The sequence below is a fragment of the Neolamprologus brichardi genome, chromosome 8 (genome assembly GCF_056152115.1).
Source record: "Neolamprologus brichardi isolate AB-2024 chromosome 8, ASM5615211v1, whole genome shotgun sequence".
Lineage (NCBI taxonomy): Eukaryota > Metazoa > Chordata > Actinopteri > Cichliformes > Cichlidae > Neolamprologus > Neolamprologus brichardi.
In genome coordinates this window covers 19,219,934-19,238,030 of record NC_142111.1, presented here as the reverse complement: position 1 = coordinate 19,238,030, position 18,097 = coordinate 19,219,934, and the positions used below count along the sequence as shown (strand labels likewise).

Genomic DNA, 18,097 nt, shown 5'->3' with positions numbered 1-18,097 from the left:
GTATATATATATATATATATATATATATATATATATATATATATATATATACATATATATATCCAAATCTCTTTAATGCTGGAACTGGTGGCTCACAGGAATTTCTCTGAGCTTCACAGCTTCTAGTGTATATCAACAAATTTAATATCTCACATTGAACATTAAGAAAACAATATCTGTTTGCTTTTCATTTTTAAAAAACTTTTTCTAGAATTAGATCTAAATGTGAGTGTGTCAGTTATTTTAGTCGTGTTTTTTTAGAACAAGCTACCTGACTTGAGATCAGTTACTGTCCGTACATTCAACACCAGATACTAAATCTTTCCATTCACACAGGTCTACAGTTAATAGGTTTTGTTGTTTGGTTTTATTTTATTTTGTTCTGTTCTGTTGTTTTCCCTGCCATTGTAAATTTGCCTATTTTCTTTACATTGGTAATCACATTGTGTTTCCATGTAATGAAATGTACTATGCAAATAAAATTGTCATTGTCATTAAAGGGGCTATAAACCCTGCATTCTTACATGCTTTATCTATACTAATAAAAATTGCAGGAATGCAAATACCACTACCAAATTTATCATCTGCTTTTAGTCACTTCACTGTTACTACACATCATAGAGTGGTATTACTATTTACAGTTTTAAGGCTTTTCAAGTGCTCAGAGAATATATCACCAGTGTCAAAAATGCCATGTCAAGCTAGCTTTTACTAGATGGAACTTTAAAACAGATGTTGCTGTGAAACATTGTTTATTTAGAAAATTCCATCATATTACACATAAATCCAGTTTAGTAGCTGTCTAAAGGAGTTATTTGTATGATGAAAACCTGATTTATAGTAATAAATAGACAGCCTAATTAAAGTAATACCTTTATTTAAATAATGAATAAATTTGTATTCATCAATGTAAATAAGTCATCAGTAAAAACAAAACCCAAAACTTTATATACTAATTTTATAATTCTGTTAATAATAGATTTTTTTTTCATTTTATTTTACACTAAAACAAAATAACTCTCAATGGCAGATATCAGATTAATAAACAATACATTTACTGTATCGAAAACATATGAAGCACTTTTTTATCTGAACAAAATATTAACTGTTAATGTTCTTTGATTAAACTGATACTATTGCAATGAGCTGAAAAATCATAAGCAGAAAAGAGATTACAAGATTTTAGAGTTTCCTACTTAATTTCTAAACTACAATGTTGGCATAACTTAAAACAGTCCATTTATGCTGAAAAACCCTTCAATGTGACCAAATTAAACCAATAGTAAAAATAAAGTGGCAAAGAGTTCATCTCCATTAATGCACTTGACTCAATCCCAGCTATTGTCGATGCTTGATTTTAATCTATGGAAATTTTCCCACAGAGATGCACTTTAAAATAACATGAGTGATAATAATCATAGCATCTTTGCTTTGGATGGTTTAGTTTGCGTCATTAATGAGATATTACTGCTCGATTGTCTTTTGCTTGTGATAAAACCATAAAAGGAGTTGTAGAAAAAAAACAGCTATCATAATGAGTAAAACTGAGCATCACATATTGTCTCAGTCTTTGGAAAGTACACATAGTTGTTTTTTAAATCTGGTAATAGAAATCTTGATCATGTCAGTGTTGCTTTTAGTTCTTTGCTTTTGACTCAGTTCTTTGATACAGCCTGATTAATTTCCTGTTATGAAGGTTTTTCCATGTATTCTTCTCCAAAATGTAGTCATGGTTGATGTAGAAAATGACTTCGCTCATGTTTTTCTCAACACAGTAGTTAGTCGTCAGTCATAAATCCATATGTATCCACCTGAGGAAGACAGAAAGGGAGGAGAAATAGTAGGAGAAATATATTATAATTATATGTGTGTGTGTGTGTGTGTGTGTGTGTGTCTTTTTATTAAAGTAAGAGGAAGGCAGGTTTAGGACAAAGTTAGAGAGGCAAAGGCTATGATGGTTGGGATCCATCACATTCATCCCAGTTATTCTTGGATTTGAAACACAGAGAACAGTGAAAACGCTTATAACGCTTATGTTTTATGAAGGGAATTATCATGTGGTGGGTGGCACTGTATTAATCCCTATGGTTCGGACCATTTGTTTAACTTGCAGAGTAAAAATATACTTTTTCATGAAAGGTGTCTTTGACTCTTCATCTTATTTCTGATTCATCTGGGCTGTGTGAGAAAAATCCTGAAAGTTGCCTTGCTCATTGTAGAGTTAATTGCCAGGTCAATGCTTCTAAAGCTGTGAATACCAACAATAAGCACACAAAGTTCAAGTAGTTTTAACTCACTATGTCACAGGTGTGCAGAGCCAAGAAGACAGTGAATGCCCCGTTGGTTGGTCTGACTAAAGGCCAGGATGTTTTATTCAGATTAGGTGACAGTAAGAACCTGTGAGTGAAGAAGAAGCATCAATTAAGCATACACGTGGGGAAAAATTAACTACATTTCTATGACAGCAGAATAGGCAACCTCCAAATCCCAAACACACCGTAAAAGAACACATGCATAGAAAATTACTCAGTGTAAATTACTTGATGTACTTCAAGAAGACTGGAGTCCTACTCCTGAAGACCACTTAAAGGAATTACAAGAAAGTTTGCCTGAGAGAGTTCAGACTGTGTTGAAAAATAAAGGTGGTCACACCAAACATTGATTGGTTAGAATTGTACCAATATATTTTGTCTAATATACAGTGTTGGGAAGGTTACTTTTAAAATGTATTCCATTACAGATTACAGAATACATGCCCCAAAATGTATTCTAACGTATTCTGAATACTTTGGATTACTTAATATATTATCATGCTTTTTACAACTACGTGAATGTACTATTGCTGTGTGATTTATTACTATTACTGAAGGTCCGCGGCTCTGAACCGTAGTAAAGGGACCTCTGACTAATACGGCGGGGTCCGTGTCGGCTCGTAGCCGAAAAATAGCTTTACTTTGTTGTATGGGTCAACTTTTCTTGCGAGAGACAGAGAGGCGTTGAAAGGCTGCTCCAACGGAACTTATTGTTTTCGGAGGAAAACACGAACACAGTGTACAGTCGAGTCTTAATAGCTTACTTACAACTGGACTCGTCAGGCACTCTTCTTGGCTGCATTGATGATTATTATTATTATTGGTTATTATTATATTTACATGCTTCCAGCTCCCGTTATTGCTCAATGACAGCTCATACTTTTCCACTCTCCTTTTTCTCCCTCCTCTTGCTCACAGACACATAACGGGTATGGCAGTCCATTCTCCCTGCAACACGGACTACACTGCCCATGAGGCTACATTCTTTAGAGCTATGCCTGTAGCATTCTGCCTGTTAGCTTAGCACAACAACAACAAAAAGGCGCTCTCTCACCCAGGAAACACACAGTCACAGAGAGAGAGAGCGTAGCCCTGTAACCATGGCAACCGTAACGCTGCCACCTGGAACAACAGAACGTAGCTGTCAAACAACACCCAAACAGTCAGTCAATGGTCCTGACCCACCACAATATGAAACAGGAAAGTACCGCCGTGTAATCCATTTATTTCAACAAAGTAACTGTATTCTAAATACCACCTTTTTAAACGGTAACTGTAACGGAATACAGTTACTCATATTTTGTATTTTAAATACGTAACGGCGGTACATGTATTCTGTTACTCCCCAACACTGCTAATATATTGTATTTCTATGTATGTTTGCACATGTTTCAATAAATTGCTGCAAATATTTCCCATTTTCAAAGTAAATGGGAAAAGTACTGTATAATTAAATTGTTCAAGGACTGTTCATGCAGACATTCATGTCTGAGTTACAATCTTATAACAGTTATTCCAGTGATGTTTTGCTTGTTTCTCATCCTTATTGTTCATTTATAATAGGAATCACAACTGTATGGTTAAATTAGCTAATAAGGTTGCATTCCTGGGGGAGAGCTGTAAACAACAAAAAGAAACTGTAAGTACAGATTGGAACCGTTTCATCATTGTTCCACCTGAGTTCATCACGATGCTTTTTTGATGTGTGTTGATTTTGTTTGTTTGTTTGTTTTACATTCCATAGTGGCCTGGAGTTAAGTCCCAGATAATAAAATAGTCATGAATAATACCTTCATGGCTGATCACTCTCTATTAGATCAATTAATTCATCTCCAGTTGTTGTTGTTGTTTTTTGTTTTTGTTTTCTGTCTCTCCTCCTCCTTTCTGCCTGGGTGGAGCTCGTTACGGGCTCTCGCTCTTGGCCCACGCACCTGTGTGATTGTCTCCACCTGCTGCTGATATGGCTGATTTCCCCAGCTGCTATTTAAGGCAGTGGCACAGAGCAGCTCACCACTGGAACATTGACCCTCCTGAGTTCGTGCTCTCTGCATTATCAAAAGAATCTCCTGTGTGTATTTTGCTGTGGAACTAACATTGAATTCTGTGTGTAGATATCCCTCTTCTGGACCAAATCACGGGACCTGCCCGGGTGTGGCAGCGTGTGTGGAGTTTCGAAGCAAGTGTGGCTGAAGAGGAGTGCGTGTGTGCGGAGGAGCTGTGGCGGTGTGTGGATACCCCCCCCCCCCTTCTCTCCCTGGAGCCCCACCCCCCCCCACCCCTCCCAACTCACTGCACATATATATATATATAGCATTGAGGTGATCCCTGTTGTAAATAAATAATCTCCTTTTGTTCTCAAAGAAAGAACTGTCTGCGCGTGAGTCCGTCCAGTAGCAATGAAAGCTTTCTTCTAACTATTCATAGTCCTTTTAACAAAAATATTATGTACAGGGTGTTAATTGCAGGCTGACCTGTTCCGCACATATCGGAGGAAGTCCTTGTGCAGAACGTAGAAACGACTTTCATTGTATTGCCCTGAATAGTAGGTCCTTGGTCTGGTGAGGTTAGAAGACAAAATATGGCACACTTGTTAGTCACATATGCCACAGAAGATATTTTGATTTGTAAAAGACATATTAGAAAGATACATTTAAATTACATGTCACAAACATTTTATATGTATGCAGGTAAGGCTTCCATGTACACTCAAAATTTGCATTTGTGAAACAAATGGCAACTGGTTAAATTTAATTGGTTAAATTCATGTTTTTTTTATTTCTTTTTTTTCTATATTATATTATGTTACAGTGTTGACCTAGGGCAACAGACTTTGAATAAATTAATACATTAAATATATATATTTGTATTGATTAATATTTTATTTTGTCCAATTGTTGTATAAATACTGTAAAGGATAATGTATGATAGTACAAATAATCTTAATAACTTTCTCCTCAGTGGCATCATTATGTGTTATATAGAGGGTAAAATAGAAGGTTATAGTGTTTATTTATTTGCTGGAAAATAAACAAACTTATGTGTACAAAACATTCACATCATGATTCTGCTTCCAAAAACGCAAGGCAGGACTATTGTGAAAGAAACAAAAAAACAAACAAAACAAAATGTAAACAAATACAGTTGGAGTCTTAATTCCTTAATGGGATAATTGCAACTTTTTGAAAGTGGTGAATACACTTCTTGATTATTATTATTTTTTTTTTGCATTTTATACTCACAGTTTATTGCGGTATGGGCCAGCAGAGACCTTTTCTCCTCTCAGAAGAGCCTTTAGCCACTGGAAATCCCTCATCCACTCTGGAATCAACACATATTTTATACCCTGTCAAAAGGAAAAGGAGAGCACATATGTTTATTCTGTGCAGGGAAAATAAGTACGATACAACACTGTTGTCTTTGAAGTTTAAGTACCTCGTCATGAGGGGCAGATTTGTACCCGTACTTCTTGAGCAAGTAAAGTGATGTCGTGATGGACTGGGCTGTGTGAACATAAACCGATGTTTTGTTTCCTACATCTTCCTCATAACCCTTAGTGATGGCACCATTCATCCTGCCAGACAAGACAAGAATACATTTTATCAGTTGTTGCTAGCTAAAAGTGTAATACCAATGTCTAGGTGTTGACTACAAATATCTGCCATATATAAACTGCTTGTGGGACAGTGAGCAATTTCATGTGAAGTATCATCATAAAGCAACTCTAATTCGAAAGATGCAGGAACATTGTGTAAAATGTATCAGATTGCAGTTATTTGCAAATCTGACAAACCCACATATTATACACAATTGAACACAGAAAAAATGTACAATTTTAAGAAGAATATTACACTTTGATGGCACCAACACATCTGGAAAAGAGTTGTCCATATTTACCACTGTGCATCATCCGTCTGTATTCTAATAAACCTCCATAACTATTAAGGAACTGTGGTGTTCTGTGTCCTCTCTATCCTATTCATCGTTTTTTTTAATTCTTTATTTCTAAACTATTACTTCACGAAGGTGATTACAGGCATTAATTAACACAGTTTACAAGGGAAAAACAAAACAAAACGAAAGAAAAAAAAAAACAGTCGGGAGTGACCAGTTAGCTAGGTTGGTGGTTTCAAGCTTTGAGAAGAAGATTCGGCTTATGGGTAGTGATGTGCGGATCGATCTTGAAATATCGATTCCTCCGATACCAGTCATTTATGTTCTAGAATTGATTCTCACATTAAAATATCGATATTTTAGTAATTTAGGGTAAATTTGTAGTTTATCATTAACAGGAACACAGTGGAAAGAAACTATAACATTCGGATTGTGTCATGGTCCTGGGCCATGTTGGCCCAGCATTCTTAGTTTTCTTGTATTTTTGTATTTTGTTCCTTATTTATGCCGTGGTTCCTAGGTTCTGTTAAAGATGTTCCTTATTAGCCCTCGTTTCCCCTCCTTGTGTTTCATTCAATGTTTTCCTCAGCCCGTTATGTCTGTGTCTCCTCCTGTTTGAACCTCTGTGTACTTCCTGTTTTACTTTGACAGTCTCTCGTCAGTATGTGTCATGTTGTGTTCACTCCTGCCCTGTCTCGTTACAATTATCTGTGTCAGCTGTGTTCCCCGTGTGCTCCCACTTCCCTCGTTAACCCTTTGTGTATTTATGTGCATGTCTCCCTCAGTTCAGTGTCGCGTCGTCAATGTCTCCTCCCCGAACCTGTGTGTCTTCTGTTAGTATTCCCAGTTTAGTTCTGTTTCGTTGTAAGGCCTGCGATAAAGCAGTGGTTTTGAGTTCAGTTTCTGTCTCCGTGCATTTTGCGTTTGGGTCCTCATCTGCCTCCACACAGCCAGTTCATGACAGATTGTCTACATTCAAAGGAACTACTTCCTCTTCCGCCTTTCATAGTCATGTGCAAAATATGGCTGTATAAATGTCTCGCAGCCCCTTGGCGTGCGCACTCACAAGAATGGCTGGGCATAATTGTGCGGACGTATTTGACCTCCACAAACAGCTGAGACGTGGTTTGCGATACATGTGACAAAAAAGTGAGGTGTTGTGGCCATACTTGCCAACCTTGAGACCTCAGAATTAGGGAGACATTCAAAAAGACTGTTGGGGGGTTGATAAATAAATTTTACAATGTTTATTTATCAGATAAAATACATTAAATATCACCGGAAACAGCGGGGGTGTCCAAATTCAGAGGCTACCTGAGGACCCGACCTTCGCGGTCTAAAGAAAGCCGGGTAGTACGTCACGAGCTCCCTCGGTGGAGTGAAACTGCCGTCTGCTCCTTGCTATCTAAAATATAACCGGGCGCTGACGTAAACTCTCAACTGTCTCACACTTTGTTTAATTCGTTTTCTGTTTAACGTTTATTCAGCTGTGGGAAAACCCTGGAGGAACCCTCCCAAGGGATTAATAAAGTTAAATTTAATTTAATCTAATCTAATAACTTTAATCTCAGCCAAACCGATTTACGAACAAATAAAACACTGAAAAAGCCAAACAATAGCATTTTTAAGTTGACTTATATATCATGTTTAACCCGAGTAGTGAAAGAGCGCCGGGGTTTGAAGACGATGTGTCGATCGGCTCAGATATTTGAAGTTTACACAGCTACATTCTCACTTGAAAATATGTTTAAAGTTTTTTTGCGACCCAGAAAGAGAAATAAGAGTAATATTAAAACTAAGTCGCTGCTGCCATTGTTGGAAACTGGAATTGGCTGGGCCGCGCTATGAATTCTGCGATATGGTTTTTCAATTTTGTTGTGCGGGTGGAAAATCGGGAGAAATTCGGGAGAATGGTGGCTCCGGGAGATTTTCGGGAGGGGCACTGAAATTCGGGATTCTCCTGGAAAAATCAGGAGGGTTGGCGTGTATGGTTGTGGCAACATCACTAACCTTGTCAAACACCTCATTGTAAATCATATCACAGAATATGACGAGGACAGGGACAGGTGCTGCTAAGGCGAGACAGATGTCTCTCACGGAGTCCTTTAGTGCTGCAGGCAGGCAAGGTGTTCAAATAGCGCACAACTTCAGTTTTTTTTATTTCTATATGATGAACTCTGCTTTATTAAGTGATAAGAACAAGTAATCTGATGTCCCGTAATCATTGTGACGCTATAATTTGAGATACAATAAATAAAATAAGTTTTTGTACAAAGTATCGGTATCGGATCAGTATCGTCGATACCACCCTGAATATTACTTGGTATCGGATCGGAAAGGAAATCAGTGGTATCGCACATCACTACTTATGGGTATTGGCATATAGGACCCACTTATCCCAACACGAATGGAACCAACATACTCTATCATTGACATAAGCTGTTACCTCCTCCATCTTATAAATCTCTAGCGTAATTTCCCACCATAATGACAAGGTCGGTATATCTTGCAAGGACCATTTCTTAGTTATACCTTTCTTACTTGCGGCAAGTAAAGCTCTTAACAGACATGTAGACCAGTTCTGCGGTATACAACCAAAAAAGATTGTCTTCATGTCCAAAGGGAATGTACAGTCAAAAATGCCTTGTAATGTACCATGAATGTCTTTCCAGTAGGTCCGTAGACAAAAGAACAATCCCACATAATATGGGTGTGATGTGCTCGTTGGTGTCCACAGTTTCTCCAACACACAGGAGGATTCCCATCATAATGAGCCTTTTGACACGGAGTAATAAAGAACCTTATCAAAGACTTCCATCCAAATTCCCCCCAGCTGCTGGAGGAAGTACTCCTCCATTGCCGTTCCCACATCTGAGTCCATTCATCCCTTGAAATACACACCCCTCCCTCCTTTTCCCATAACATCTTCACATAGTCAGTTGAGTGGGGCTTTTTGATAAGAAAATTATACAAAAAGGAAATGAGTCTTCTATCGACATCCCCACTGTACGCCTGTCTAAACAGAGTTACCAGTTCCACATTAGTGTTTGACATAACACCGATTGTTGTCTTTATATAATGTCTTATTTGCAGGTATCGATAAAAATCCTGTTTTTCTAGATTGTATTTCTGTTTCAGTGTGTCAAAACTAATGAAGTTCCCATCCTTAATCAAACTATCAAATGTAGATAACCCTTTAGCAGACCAACTTTTAAAACGTGAGTCCAATTTATTCGGGACAAAGTCAGAGTCATATGCATACCATTTAAATAAAGCCAAATCCCGTTCCAATTTAAATTCTTTCACAACTTTTCTCCATATAGTATGTGTACATGACACCCAGGGGTTGCAAACCTTGTCAATACATTCTCGAATATTCGAATCCATCAAGACAGCTTGTATTGGAGAGGAAAACATGCTCTCCTCAATAGTCTTCCATTGTGCTTGGTAGCTTGTATCACACCAATTGACCACAGTCTTCAGCTGAGCAGCCTGAAAAAATTTTTTTAGTGGCGGCAACCCCCATCCGCCTGCCTTCTTATGTAGTTGTAGAGTTTTAAAACAAACCCTCGGCCGCTCCCCCCCCCTATATAAACCGCGATATTATTTTATCCCATTCATTGAAACGGCTTGAATCAATAGGTATTGGTAGTGTTTAGAATAAATATAATAATCTTGGCAGAATATTCATTTTGATGGATTCAATTCGTGAGTGTAGAGAGAGAAAGGGGTTCCATCGTCTATCACTGACTATTCTCCTTTGTAGGGAACCAAAGTTCTCCTCTAATAGTTTAGTTAAATCCTTAGGAATGACAACTCCTAAATATTTCAATGATTTTGCTTGCCATCTCATTGGATATCGATCAACCAAATGAGCCGGAGGGCTATAGTTATAACTGAGAATTTGAGTTTTAGACATATTAATTTTATAGCCAGAGAGTTTCCCAAATGTTTGGCATAGATTCATCAATGAAGGCAGGGAGTTAGTGGGCTGATCTAGATATATCAATATGTCATACGCATAGCAAGCAAGCTTGTGTTCCTGTCCCGCAATGGTAATCCCCTTAATATCTTTATTTTGTCTAATTGATTGTGCCAAGGGTTCTAAATACAAAGCAAACAGAAGCGGGGACCAAGCACAGCCTTTTTATTTCCTCTCTGCAGAACAAAGCTATTCGAGAGAGAGCCATTGACTTTAATTCTTGCGGTGGGATTAGTATATAATGCCCTCACCGTATCAACAATTCCCTTATGTAAGCCGAATTTATCCAAGACTTTGTATAGAAAGTCCCAATTTACGGAGTCGAAGGCTTTTTCTCCATCAATACTCATAAGCATGGCTGTACTCTTAGATGTCTGTATCTGATGTATTACATGAAGAGTTCTACGTATATTATCCTGGGTCTGTTGTCGTCTTATGAGCCCCGTTTGGTCATTACTGATCAGGTCGGGTAAAAATTCTTCCATTCTCCTGGCCATTATCAAAGTAAACAGTCTGTAATCTATGTTAAGAACAGAAATGGGTCTATATGAGCCACACTCCATTTTGTCTTTCCCTTCTTTCGGGATAGCCGAGATGATAGCCTCCTTCCAACTCGGCGGGATTTGCGCTGTTTTTAACACCCAGTTAAAAGTAGTGAGTAATGTAGGGACCAAGTCCTGTTTAAATTCCCGATACCACTCTGCGGTGTAACCATCGGAGCCTGGTGACTTATTTGATTTCAACCTATTGATGGCATTCATAAGTTCAGCTTCCGTCACCTCCGCTATCATCATTTTATTTTGTTCCTCATTAAGGCTTGGTAGGCATAAAGGGGTAGGCCCCCTGTATCTTACTAGGATGAGTCATTATATTTCCCGTCTCTGGGTGTTTAATTTTAGTTACAGTATTCTCCGCTATCTTCTTCTTAAGTTTCCACACTAAGAATTTCATTGATTGCGATCCCCCTTCATAATATTTCTGTTTCAAATATAACAATTTTCTCTTTATCATTTGTGTACTCAGCGTATTTATTTCATTTCTAATCGTTGTTAATTTCTGCAAAGTGCCAGCTGAAGGCGTATGTTTGTGCTCACTTTCTATTGTTTTATTCATCGTTTTACATCTCACAAAGTTATTTCAGTAATTGTAGGGTGTGGACTGAGGGCAGGCCAGTTCAGCAGGTGGAGAACTGTTGTTGAAATAGATGTAATAGTATGTCTTGCTGAAACATGTAAGGAATTCCTTAAGCACTGATAACGAACCATAAATCACATTGTGTTCTCACAGAGAGAAGAGAGAGAAAGACTATTGTCATGGAACGGACATATTATAGTTGTTTAAGAAGTGTTACTACCACCTAGTGGTAACTAAGCAGAATGTCTTTTTTGTAGAGGAAGTGGTCTACAGGAAGTAGTGTGCTCTTTAGCTGCTGCAGTGACAGCATTTGTAATCTGATGGCAATCTCTGCAATCCTGGTGTTAAAGTCCACAATATCGGCTTCATCCGTAAGTTCCTATACATTTAATGTGTATTAGTAAGTTTTGACACTGTTTTGAGTTAAAACATATGGAGGCAGTAGCGGTTTTAGATACGGGCGACACGGGCGGTTGCCCGGGGCGGCATCGTGGTGGGGGCGGCATCGCGGCTCGTTCTCATGCTGCCCCGACATCATGCCAGCGCATATTGGGAATGGCATTGGTTTTCTATCGCCCATTTGCTGGGAGTAAGGGCGCCCTCCGTTTGCGAGGTGCGCCTGCTGCTTGCGGCACAGGGAGGAAAGGGCGGGGCGGCGGGGGATGCTCTGGCTGGCTGGAGCAGCAAAAATTACCAACTCGCAAAATAAAACAAATTACAAACAAACCAACAAACACGAAAACACCAGACATTATGATACAGACTTATCATTTGCACCGATGTTTTTTCAAAATTCTATACTCGAAAAGTGAGCGCGAGAGCCCTCGGTGCGCCTGCTCGCTGCTAAAGTCAAAGTAAACTTTATTGTCATCTCCGCTACATACAGTCCAGTATATAGAGAGACGAGACGACGAGGCTCCAGTTACAACAGTGCAAGTAAACAAACAATATATATAAGAAGAGTAAGAAAATAAATATACACTTTAGGACCAGGGGTAAAGGGATCAATAACAATTTAAAATGTATATTTTATATTTTGTTGATCTAAAGTCTCACACACAACCCGTTTTTAAACTTCTTTTCTCATTTAAAAAATGAGAAAAGAAGAGGAGGAGCGTAGCGACTTCCACAGTCGCTAGAGGCCGGGGACTGAGCCTGCCTATTTGCCTGTCAACTTTATGCAATAATGCCAGAGGTGGAATTGCTTGCTTGTTTATTAAAGTGCTTGAAAAGTTTACAGAGCAATGTGATCGGCTCGCGATTCAAACTCTTAAAACATCACAGGCTCTAATGCAACAAGGGGAAACTCGTTGTGCTGCGGTCAACAAAAACTACGGCTACCCAGCCCTCCTCTCTGTCAAAATCAAACCAGTGAAAGACAGACTGACAACGCCCTCTTAATGTCGCCGCTAGCACCCACGTGACTCCCGTTACACATCACCATAGCAACCAAACAAATGAAAACCGAGTGATCATTAAAATTCAATACATTTAATTATGACTCCTACAAGGAGAAACGAGCAAAAGATACAGGTAAGCAGATGTGTCATTGGATAATGGCAGGTCATGTATCCTAAAACATTAAGAATCAGGATACTTTCTTAATCCCTAAGGAAATTATTTGGGTTACAGTTCCTCCAAGAAGAAATGGTAAAAATAGTAACAGTAACAGACTAAACTCCAAACAATATATACAATAATATAATATTAATTAGTCAGTGTCAATTGTTGATTTGTCCTGTTCTCATTGTATGACGAATTATGATGTCTGTTTAGTAGCCGTTTGCATACAACATTTGCATACAACGTTTGCATACAACGTTTGCATACAACGTTTGCATACAACGTTTGCATACAATGCATACTTCGTCTCTCTCTTCGTGTGTGAGAAGAGGGGGGGGGGGGGGGGGGGGGGGGCGCCAGAGGGGGTGTTCGCCCAGGGCGCCAAACAGGCTAGGACCGCTACTGTATGGAGGCAGGTAGATGCTTGTATGTTTTCAGCAGATGCTTCATCTGTGGTTGTGTGTTTTTCACTAGAGCAATGTTATTCTCCCAGTGTAATGGAACATGTCTTCATTGTGTATTTTGTATTCCTTTTCTTTGTACCGTTTTAAAAAAGAGAGAGAGAGAGAGAGAATTTATTTTCATCATTAAATCCTGCCAAACACAACAAGCGGCCTGTTTCTTGGAGGATGAAGTGCTGGGAATAAAGATTGTTAAGCTAGCTGTATAGCTGAAATTACCTGCAACAAACTTTAGTGAGGACAGCATAACTATGATTTTTAAAAAGAGTTTCAACTTTAAATTTTTCTGACCAGTTTTTCACTCTGCCTTAGTTACTTTAGCCTCCTAGGATCTGGCGTCCACATATGTGGAGATCATATTTTGGCTGGTCTAGACCAAAATACTACATTTTGCTCTACAAGGGCCTGATATCCACTTACGAGGACATTATACTGTCACTATTGAATCGAAATTTAAAACAAATTTCCTCATATGTGGATCTCATTTTTGTCAAAAACAAAAATCAGGAAAAAAAATACAAATCAGCTAATTCTTTGTTTTTACATTTATCTAGTCCCAGTCAGCCCAAACAGCAAAGAGAAATTAAAAATGGATGCTATGAAAGAGTTCGGGTCTTAGGAGGTTAAATTTTTATGATATTATTCACAGTAAATACTGCAAATTGTAAACATTGTACTGTAAACCATCACCCCTAACTGGTCACAGTAGATGGATATTCTGTTAAATAGGACATTTTCCCTTCAGGAGGGGTCCTTGGCTTGTTCTCTGTATTATTTTAGCATCTTTACCTTACAGTAAAAAGTGCCTTCAGATGATTGTTGGTATATGAAAAAATGAATCGAATTGAATTCATATAATGACTAAATAATTATTTTTCTATAGAAACAATGATGTAAGTCTAGGAACCTTTTATGTTTTTTTGTTGAGGAACATTTTTCCATAATTTGTAGACTTAGTGTTTTGTATGTTGTTGAACTGCTGTCCATCTTCTTCAAGATGCTCTTTTTATACCCAATTATGTCACTGACTTGTTAGTTAGCTAAATGTTCAGCTAGGTGTTTTTGTTTTGTTTTGTTTTGTTTTTTGGGGAGGTGGGGGGTTAGCCCTACTTCATTTTCCTTTTTTTTTTACCTGTTCCAACTTTTTGTAGTTAGAAAATAAACAAAAATGTTGTTTGTGTGGAATTTTATAAAAAAAAATGTATTTATATTTTTTTATATAGTCATAGACTATATATAAAGGTTGGACATCGAAAGAGTAAAGCCAGTACGGAAGTGAATGAATATGGAAGACTCCATTCTTTGTGAATGACAGCAGTTGAAGCATCTGCTGTGATGCTTACACCTTTGATAAAGTCTCGCAAGTGTCCGTTTTCTTTTTATAGATATAAAAATATGGAAATGTACTGATGCATGATCTGAATTATAATATTTCTGACTGTCTGAGGCAAAATTTCCCCAATTTGAATCGAATTGAATCGAATTGAATCAAATCGTGGATTAAATCAATTCGGGACCTTGTGAATCAGAATCAAATAGATTCTAGAAATCAGTGACGATACCCAGCCCTATATGAAAGTCACAGAGAAAGATAAAGAAGGGTATGCTTTACACTGCTTTATCTTTTCTACACTGGGCCTAGTGCCTGTCAAACAAAGCCAAGAAGTTTGCATGGGTTTTTTTTTTTTGTCTTACCGAAAAACGTAATCATGGCCATCGATCTCCACCCCCTTCTTTGAGCCGTTCAGGATTCCTCCAGTACCTACCACAGCACAGCGCACACAGCCATCACCACCTGGTTTTGGGAGAAGCAGTGGCTCTTTTGGCTTTGGAATCAGCTTCACTGAATCCATCACATCTGCAAAACAAAAGTTGCTGTATGAGTAGAAGAGGTTTGTTAGTTTTTTGGGGTTTTTTTGCCTGTCCCGTTTGGATCTTTAGCCATCAGAATTGTTGTCTGAAGGCCAAGAAAGATGCCAAGTGGATTTACTTTACCAAGTGGATCATCATGGCCTTGCCATATTATAATTATGTATGTATTTTTTTTTTTTTTTTAAGACGGGACAGACATGGGTATAGGACAGGGAGAAAGAATGAAAGAAAGAGAGGGAGAGAAAGAAAAATAGAGGGGAGAAGAGATGGTGAGAAAGGGGGGAAGAAAAAAAAGAAAAACAAACAAAACACCTGGATCAACTGTATGGAGATAAAAAAACAGAAGAGAAAACAAACAACAAAGAGCAACATAATAAAAACAACACCATCACAATAAACTAGCTAACAATAGATAACAGTAGATACTTTTTTAATTTCACCTGTTGAGAATGAAAAAAGAAAACAAGTAGAAGAAAACGAGAGCAACATAATAAACAGCATCATGATGATATATGGGAATATAACAGTAAATACTAAATATTAAACATTATTGTGCAGCACGTAATATCGACAGCGCACAGTGTGCTTTGAGGTAGGAGCCAAAAAGGGTGTCGTTTGTGTGTGTGAGCACCCGTGTGTACACCTGTGAGCATGGACGCGCTTGTTTTTAAAAGGTTCCTTCATGTAATGATCTGCTAGAGGGTGTGGGGAGCCACAGCTCCGTCCACCAGGGCATGAAGCAGGTATGGAGGAGATCAAAACTCCAGACATCCAGAGGCCCCCAGAACACAAGAAGTGGCCCGAGCGAGCTCCAGGCCCCGATAAGCAGCCACCAAGGAGTGAGCCAGTGCGTGCCTGGACGCCCATCCCCAGACACAAAGAACCACCAACGCACCGATGTCTGAGGGCGTCTGCCACTGGTAGGGGAAGTGGTGGGGGAAGATAGGCTTCCATACCTTGGAGGACCTGGGATGTCCCCAGAGAGGTGGCGTCTGATACCCGACCTGACATATAGACACAGACATACAGGCACACACAGATACAAACATCCATTCCCACCCTCATGCTCTCATATGCAATTACTCAACACTCACCCAACATGGAGACAGACATAGAGAGACACTGTACACACAATCACAATCCCCAAGCGTACTCTAAGCCCCGGGTCTAGGTACCCTTGCCCCTGGAGGGGGAAACTGCACCCAGACCCAGGTGGTGTTACCCTTTTCCCTGGGGTGGGGAGAAGCAGACCGCCCCGACTCCGCAGCAGCAGGGAGGCCCCACACTCCAGACCCCAGTCGGACGGCCAACTTCTCCTCCTAGCCCCCCGCTCCAGCAGGCCACAGAGAACGGGGGTGTGTGAAGACTCCAAACCTCCCTCTGCCCCCTCATATGTAGTGTTGATGCTTGTGTGTTCTAAGGTGCCTTTAAAACCCAGGAGGGCATGGAGCCTCCAGAAAAAATGCCTAAAATGCATACTAATCTGTTTACATGTAGATTTTAAATGCAAGCTTTTGTTTGATTGGTATATGTTCAGTTTATACCAAGCACATTTTCCTTAATGATTAATTATTTGAATAAATAAATGTTTGAATTTATATATTTTAACTGTATTTTACTTAAAATAATTGCTTCGTGTTTTTTTTATTAAGTAGTCCAGAGTTAGGTTTATATCAGCACGCCATCTTTTCTATTCATCCATTCCTAAATGCATTGACTTGCTGTTCTTTCATTGGCTGTTTAAACATATCTCATAAAACTACATAGGTGTTTAAAAATCCAGTCAGAGAATAGATGTATATTACTCTGTTATTCTTCAGTCTGGCACACAATACTGACCCAATATCAGCTTCATAAAAACCTACCATCATATTTGTAGTTCATAAATCCAAAAGGACTGTTGAAATGTGAAAGCTGATTCCACTCGCTCATGTTAATGTTGTCTTTGTGCAGAAACAAACGTATGTTAGGAAGAAAAGCCTTCTTGAATTTCTCATCCTGAGAGTTTCGTAGAGACTGAGCACATGTCTGAAAATCATAAAAAAAAATATTAAATCATGAAACAAGTTAAAATGAATGACTTGTAACAAATCAGGAAACAGCAAAAGCAATACGTCAAGAAGCCAAAAAGACAGAAACTGAAATGTCAGTCATCATGCAGATGGCTGGTATGACTCCAGCTATGCTGGCTCACATCCATAAAGTTAATACATTTGACTGTTTTTACTATATCTTGTCTTAGCATGCTTACTGGTCGTCTATGTTGAGTATCTTCACTGTAAACATCTTCAAAATCCCACTGAGGAAGCTTCTTCAAGTCTTTTTTGTAGAGGAGAGCCATGGGGGTCTCAGCTACAATGTGTTGTGTTGTGTTGTTTTTTGCTGAATCTGCTATTTCTGCTTCAAATCTTCTGCTAAAGTCAGGATGTGGTGGTCCTGATTTTAATTTTATTTCCCAGTATGCCCTGTACCTCTCAAGCACAAAGTCTTCCGATTCACTGTCATCTATTTCTATGAAGGTTGACCAGCTGAATCAAAAGGGAAACAGAAGCAACATAAAATAATTAGTGAGACAAGTAGTGTGTGTTTCTCTGAAAAACTTTACAGAAAGAAAGAAATAATTTACCAGTAAACAGATTAAATCAATCATAGGTTTTTCATGAGTCAACATAACAAAACACAACCCACCTGATACTTTTTATTCTATTGTCTAATAAATTCAAAATAATCAAGATACATGATGACAAAAAAAGCAAAGAAAAAAACTTTAAAATTAACTCTGCCATCTCTGGTTTGTGGAGTTGTTGCTGCTCAGTTAAGCTCAAAAACTATCTGCTCTCCCTCCTGAGAGCTGCTCACAGGTGGAAGATCCACCTAACACC

The 18,097-nt window shown here is 38.6% G+C and overlaps 2 protein-coding genes across 2 annotated transcripts in view; both read right to left on the bottom strand.

Annotated features, from left to right (window-relative positions):
• Window positions 1–18,097, bottom strand: part of LOC102798336 (5-hydroxytryptamine receptor 3A-like) — a 170,965-nt gene that overhangs the window by 151,409 nt on the left and 1,459 nt on the right. The window lies entirely within an intron of this gene.
• On the bottom strand, window positions 1,716–18,061 carry LOC118454177 (alpha-N-acetylgalactosaminide alpha-2,6-sialyltransferase 1-like). The gene is made up of 9 exons (XM_087845119.1): window positions 17,904–18,061; window positions 17,467–17,743; window positions 17,081–17,243; window positions 15,039–15,201; window positions 5,745–5,883; window positions 5,552–5,655; window positions 4,784–4,867; window positions 2,298–2,397; window positions 1,716–1,811 (listed from the first exon to the last, which is right to left on the bottom strand). The coding sequence occupies exons 1-9, from the start codon at window positions 17,999–18,001 to the stop codon at window positions 1,779–1,781; spliced, it is 1,161 nt and encodes a 386-aa protein (XP_087701245.1). The 5' UTR covers window positions 18,002–18,061; the 3' UTR covers window positions 1,716–1,778.